Genomic DNA, 6881 nt, shown 5'->3' on the forward strand with positions numbered 1-6881 from the left:
GACTTTCAATTTATTCCTGACAACATAAAGAAGAATTTAGCAGGATAGAAGCTTACTTTCTCAACATGATAGACAGAGTTGTCCTTGCCAAAGCTTCCCTCAATAACATTCCCTCACATATCATGCAGTACATCAAAATACCCTATAAAGTCACTAAAAATATCAATAAAATCTAGAGAGACTTTATTTGGAGCACCACTGTTTATAAGAGGAAAATACATATAGTTAAATGGGACATTGTGACCTCTAGGAAAAGTGAGGGTGGACTTGGTCTCCAAAAGAGTGAAATTAAAAATGGAGCTCTTCGCTCTAGCCATGGAGAACTTATAAGAATCCTAATTGTATATGGGATAAAGTTTTTATCAGTAAGTACCATCACCCTAATAGAGCCTATAAAGGAAGAATAATTATTTCCATGACTAAGCACAATATTCAATCAGGCTGGAACGACTGTACTGGTGTTGAGAAACGGAATGTGCACCATGGAAATCAAGGATGTATACTTAACAATAGTTGGCACTTTGACAAGATTTCCTTTGTCCTTAATAACTCCCTCAAAGCCATCATCAATACTTTTCCCTTGCCTCCTTGCAACTCCAATAAGGATCATATTGTTTGGGTCTTCACAAATAATGGATTGTTTATCACTACCACTGCCTACCACCACTTCCATACCGAAACACCAGCAAAAGAAACATCCACCCCTACTCAAGTTTCAACAGCATTTGGAATGCCACCATTCCAAAAAAAAAAAAATCAAAACCTTCATTTGGATCCTTCGCCATCATAAATTTCAACTAGTGTTTTTCTTAGTAAAATTGGGCTTAACATCAGCTTTTCCTGCGGCTACTGTGATCACCATGAGGAAGATACCATACACTCATCCTGTGCCCCAATTTCAAACTCTTCTGGTTTGCCATCACAAACCAGCACTCAAATGGGAACCTCTTTGAGACAATCAACTCTTCCAACTAGGTAAGCTTTTGGAAGGGCCTCTGCAATCAAAAGTGCAATGCTTGGCTAACCTAGGAAATGCTCATTCACTATTGCCTTTAGAATAACTGGCTTATCATGAACAACAACCTCTTCAATGCTAAAAGAGAGCTCATTCTAGTGGAACACACCATTTCACTAGCCACAGAATACCACCTGATTAGCCACAAAGACAAAGTTGGTTGACACAATCAGCATAAGCATAGTAGGAACCTCCTAACACTAGCACTTATAAGCTTAACATTGATGGCTCTGTTAAAACTAATCCTGGACCTGGTAATATGAGGGTAATTGGGTAGTGGGCTTCACTGAACTTGTGCCTCATGCTAAACCTATTCGTGTTGAGCTATTAGAACTTAGGAGAGGTCTCATGATTACTTTAGACTACAGCTTAAAGCCTCTTGAAATCAATGTTGATTCCACTGACATCATAAACTTTCTTTAAAATGACCAACTGTTTTACTCTTAACATTATTATGGAGTGTAGGCCCTTAATGTAGAGATTAGTGCAGCAATGCCCACACATATGTTTCGGAAAAGAATAGGGTTGCAGATAGATTGGCAAAGAAAGAAGTAAGGAATGCACCACCTGGAGTCCCTACCATTTTGAGAGTTCCTCCAATGTATGTGAAAGATGTAGTTGAAGCAGACATTTGAGGAACTTGCTATGTTAGGAATATTAGTATTATGTACTCTATTTTCCAAGGCCGGCATGTGTCCCAAACAATCTCTATTTTGAAAACGATGGTGCGACCAATCCACGAAGAAAGCACCACTAGAAATACTGACTAATTTGCTGCTTAGCGAATAAATATCTTATTTCTACCCAAAAAAAAAAGGCCAAGAGAAAGAAAGCTTTGTAGAGAAATGGAAAGGAGTCTTCTACTCCTAGTCTCTCTCTTTCTTGATTTAAGATTTGACTTTTTACAGTAATCAGAATAGAAAACTCATTCAGTCTTTGCTCAAAGATGGTCAAACCAGACAAAAACTACTCAGTTGTCATCAGGACTTCAAATCGTCAAGGGGGTGAAGGCCTCATGATGGGAGTAATTCAGTTTAGGAGAGGGAAAAATAGCAAGGCGCTAAGTCCAATCAATCCGAATTAACATGTCTAAGAGAGAAATGACATTGCTGACCACTGAGCCAATGCTGCTAACATTACTCCTCTTTTACTGATTTATCGTCCAATCACAATGAAATTTGCTGCACAATTAATTACAAAGCTCCACAATAAATTAAAAAGCTCCACCAGTTCCAGGTCACTAGTAATCGAGGTGCAAATTTGTGGTGCTTCAACATCCATTAAACCCTATGCAAATAGATAAAATTATATAGAAATGTATGAAAATTGGTATAAGATGGAAATAACAAATCCTTGAAATCAAGAAGATAGTTGGGTGCTTTGGTTCCAAGCAGAACTTTATGCTTTGAGTGTCAATATGTGTGTTCGAACCTCTCAAGCATCCACGGTCCCTAAATCCTGGGTCCGCCATTGTAGCCTTGCCAGTGTAAATATGCAACTCACAGAAAATGATTTACAGTCGCATTCAGCTGCCAAAAATTGCTTTGACACCCTTCTTATTTGCAAGCTCGAAGACCCAACAATGGAGGTCAACTTCATGCAACAACAATGAAAATAAGAAGAAAGAGAAGATCATTAAAATCCCTCATTTTAAAGGTTTGTTTGGAGGTAGTATAGATTATGTAAAGATTTGGTTCTGTTTTGAAAATGGAATTGCAATTTGAATTACTGTAAGAGTTCTATTTCATACATGTATGCAAAGATCCCAAAATAATGAAGGTAAGATTACAAAGAGACTAGTTAGTAGTTATATCAACAAATTCAGGAGTATGATTTCATCAGCAATAAATAGAAAGCTAATAATCCAATTATGATGAGACAAAACCTCCTGGTCTTTGTAGAAATCTTTCCCCGTAAATAATCTAGGAAAATATATCCTTTGGCCAAATATGTAATTCTCAAAAGTCATAGCAGAGATGATATAACTGGAAACAGAAAATCTAATCAGAATTAATACATGTCTTGCAGTCTAATTGAAGAAGTCGTATTTTCCAAACTGAATATATATATATATATATATATTATGGAAGTGTCTTGTACAGGGTTATATATAAATGAATTGAATATAGCATTTGCATTAGGCAAAGCTTTTCAATTAGCAACCATGAATAGAAAAAAGTTGCCTGATTCTTTTTTTCACGGCTTGTGTGAACTACTTCAAATTCTGTGAAATGGTACATGCTATTGAAATCTTGGTCCACTCATGGCTCTTCAAATTCAATGGATCAAAACTAGCATTTTTACTGCTAAGATTCTAGGTTTAAAAGTAACGTTAGTCGTGAAGGATTTTGAAGCAAGGTGACCCCCCTTTCCCCCTACCTCTTCTCACTGATGATAGAAATCTTAAGCATTATGATTTGTAATGTTGTTGCAAAGATGGATAAAAGATTTTTCTATTGAAGGTGTTAATGGTAGGTAGCAGATAACGCTTTGCTGTACTGTGAGCTGAGAATGGACAAGTATTGCTCAAAAGAATCGTGTTGGAACAGGGAATCTGAGCTCCCAAACCTGTAAAAGCAATATACGAAGTCTGGAAGCAAATAGCTAGCTTAGGGAGGAATTTAGTAAGTATCATGGTGTTAACAGTAGGGAATGGAAGGAAAATAGGACTATGGAAGGATGATTGGGCTGTTAAAGGATCAATTTCCTGGAGTATATAACTTGGTGAACAATGCTGCTGGCTGAATGTTTCAGTTTTTCAGGTTGCGATTTTCACTTTAGAAGGAACTTCCATGACTGGGAACTTGACGAAGTGAAGTTTTTTCTTACTAAAATTGCACCGTGTTGAGGATGGCTTATTACTCATGGGGCTGTCTCACTCACGAAGCATACGAATTATGAACTGAAAGAAACAAGAGATGCTTGAAAAAAAAAAAAAATCCTTCATATTATCAACTATAGATGTGTACAATATGTGTACTATGTGATCAATTGGTACCTGGTTTGGAATATGACAAACCTGCTGGACTTGTTAATATCTTGAGGATATGATGTAAGAAAAGTCCAGTTTTTTTTTTCTAACTGCTGGTACTTGGTACTGCTTATGAATAGAACTTTACCTGATAAATAAGAAAAGATACGCAAGTTGCAAGTACAAGGAAATGTAAACTCAAAGTGCCCCGAATTTATGTTTAGAAGAAAGAAGATCGTGGATCTCTGTTCAGTGGTCACATGATGGTGCAACATGCTTATCAGTATTTGAGAACAGAGACTAGGGGAGAAAGCTGCAATTTGTAAGTGTATCTTCCATGAAAGCTGCATGGAGAAATGGCTCATGCAGGAACATAGAAAAGCAACTTGTTCTCTTTGAAGGAGTGATTATATCAGAGGAAGCGAAAGAATATCGAAAATTAGAGGGAATAAAGAGTTATAGCTTTGAGAAAAAGCTAGCCCTTCTCTTGCTATCTGGCTTCAATAGAAGGTATTGGCACTATGTTGCTTGAACTCTTAAAAAATGTTGTTGGATGCGTGTTGGATCCTCTAAAACCAACGCATTTTTAGAGGAACACAAGTGTGGCAGCATTTTGGAGAGTCTGAGCAACATAAATTGCCACAATAGTTTTCAAGTTGATGGTGCTCAAAAACCAGATAGCAAAAAAAAATTATGCAAGAAGCCTGGATTATAGTCATTATGGTCATCAGTTGGCACTCATGGAAAATTAGATTCACCATCTTGGTAATATATCAACTATGTCACTTATGAAGGTCAAAGAAAAGACAAGATTGAGGGGCAACACGAAAAAACTAACAGATCACTGGTACCGAAGAAAAAGGGAGAAATATAAGCAAGGCTGTGATGACAGCAGTGTATATCCAAAGATATTCAAGCTGTATGCCAAAACAATTCATTGGTACTGAAGAAAAAGAGAGAAATATAAGCAAATTGTGATGACATGAATGCAAAATACAAATACTTCCAAGCTATATGCCAAGTGACTAACATTCCGACTCAATGGGCAAAATGAAATTTCAAGGGGAGCAAGAAAATTCTGTTGGTGAGTGAGAATGACTTAATCTGATAATGTTACCATCAGAAACTCTCTTCTAGAACCAATCCAAGAGAATAACTTTAGTTTTTTGATAAAGGACATGTAATTTTAATAACTTGACGGCACCAAGTTATGTACAAAAAAGCAAACGCATCCCTGCTTGGCTATGCAAAGTACTAATGACAAACGTCAAAAACCTGAGTGAGAAGTTCCAAATGTTAACTTAGTTGCCAAACTAAACTTTTGAATATAATCTTGGACGAGGGTCTTAACACCTTGATGATACTCACTGCATGTCTTCTTCATCAGAATCTTGATCAGCATTATCATCCTCCTCATCAGAATCTTGATAATAGTCACCCCAACTGTCCTCCTCAGAATCTTGATGATACTCACCCCAATTGTCTTCCTCCTCATCATGAGAATCTGGAAAATAATCACTGCAACTGTCTTCCTCATCATCAGAATCTTGATGATGCTCATTGCAACTGTTTTCCTCATCATCATCAGAACCTTGATCAGGATTATCTTTAGCATTAACCACGGAAGATACATCTGCAGGCCTACACTTGAAATCATGAAAATCATGTGAAAGCTCCAAATAATAAAGATTTGGGACAAAAGTTTCAAAGTAGTTATCACTTTCACTTTCATCACCATCCATCCAATAAACCTCCAATTTCAGGCGTGTTTACTTATAAATAATTAATTTCCAGGCGACGAAAACCCCAGCCTTACGAAATAAAATAGTTTCCAAAGCAGCAACCTGACAGTAAGTTCACAATTTCAGCATACCCTAAGCACCATATTCTCCAAAGTTATGCTCTTCAGAGACTTCTATGCTATGACAATATTAGAAACCAAGGAACTTTCTACTAGATGTGATGGTATCAACGCCGAACAAGCGAAGAAAGATTCCAGGAAATACACAAAGAGGATCAGAATAGATTATAACATGTTCCACATTTTTTTAACAGCAAAACTACGAGTCCATTTGAGATTGTTGGTACAAAATTGCTTATTTGAGAATCACTTTCATAAAATAGCTTTTCAAAAAAGTGTTTTCGAAAAAAATGTGTTTGGTAAATTCATTTGAAAAGTATTTTTAATAAACAGATTGCGTTTGGATAATCTTTTTCAAGAAGTACTTTCGAGAGACAATGACCAAAAAAGACATGTATCAAGAAAATTTATTTTAAATATCTATCATAATATTTTAAACTAAAATTTATTTTTATTTAATTAAAAAGTACGTACTATAAAATTTTTAATAAATATTTATATACATAGATATATTAAAAATATTAAATAATAATATAATATTACTTAAATAATTTAAATGTTACTTAAAAACAACAAATAAAAATGAATTTAAAAATCATTCCATAAATTAAATCACTAAATATGAAAAAATTCACCAAAAGAATAATTAGTCCTTCATAAATCACACAAATTATCAGTGATTTCATCCCTAATTTTATCACACAATGTCTCCATACAAATAGAAGATTTGTCTTGTATTTTCTGAAGGTATATCAGATGGCTCATCTGATAATGTCTTCGTTAGCATTAATAGTTCAAGTCTTTATCAGTGGTAAAGCATTGTCGTATTAGTGAAAAAATTTACAAGTTCTGTCAAAATACCATTTGATCTTGCAACGTGATTCGTCTGTCATTTATTATCATTAATAATAATAATAATAATAATAATAATAATAATAATAATAATAATAAAAAGAGTTATACATTCTTCGATCACCATCATTAATGATATTTTCAATTTTATTTAAGAAAATAAGTGAAAAATAAAATAATGA

The 6881-nt window shown here is 35.0% G+C and overlaps 1 protein-coding gene across 1 annotated transcript; it reads right to left on the bottom strand.

Moving 5' to 3' along the window:
* Positions 1 to 3480: 3480 nt before the first annotated feature.
* Positions 3481 to 5728, bottom strand: LOC107855960 (pheromone-processing carboxypeptidase KEX1-like). Its single transcript, XM_047411605.1, has 4 exons — positions 5355 to 5728; positions 5203 to 5261; positions 4035 to 4134; positions 3481 to 3583 (listed from the first exon to the last, which is right to left on the bottom strand). The coding sequence occupies exons 1-4, from the start codon at positions 5726 to 5728 to the stop codon at positions 3481 to 3483; spliced, it is 636 nt and encodes a 211-aa protein (XP_047267561.1).
* Positions 5729 to 6881: the final 1153 nt, after the last annotated feature.

This window comes from Capsicum annuum, chromosome 1 (genome assembly GCF_002878395.1).
Source record: "Capsicum annuum cultivar UCD-10X-F1 chromosome 1, UCD10Xv1.1, whole genome shotgun sequence".
Classification (NCBI taxonomy): Eukaryota; Viridiplantae; Streptophyta; class Magnoliopsida; order Solanales; family Solanaceae; genus Capsicum; species Capsicum annuum.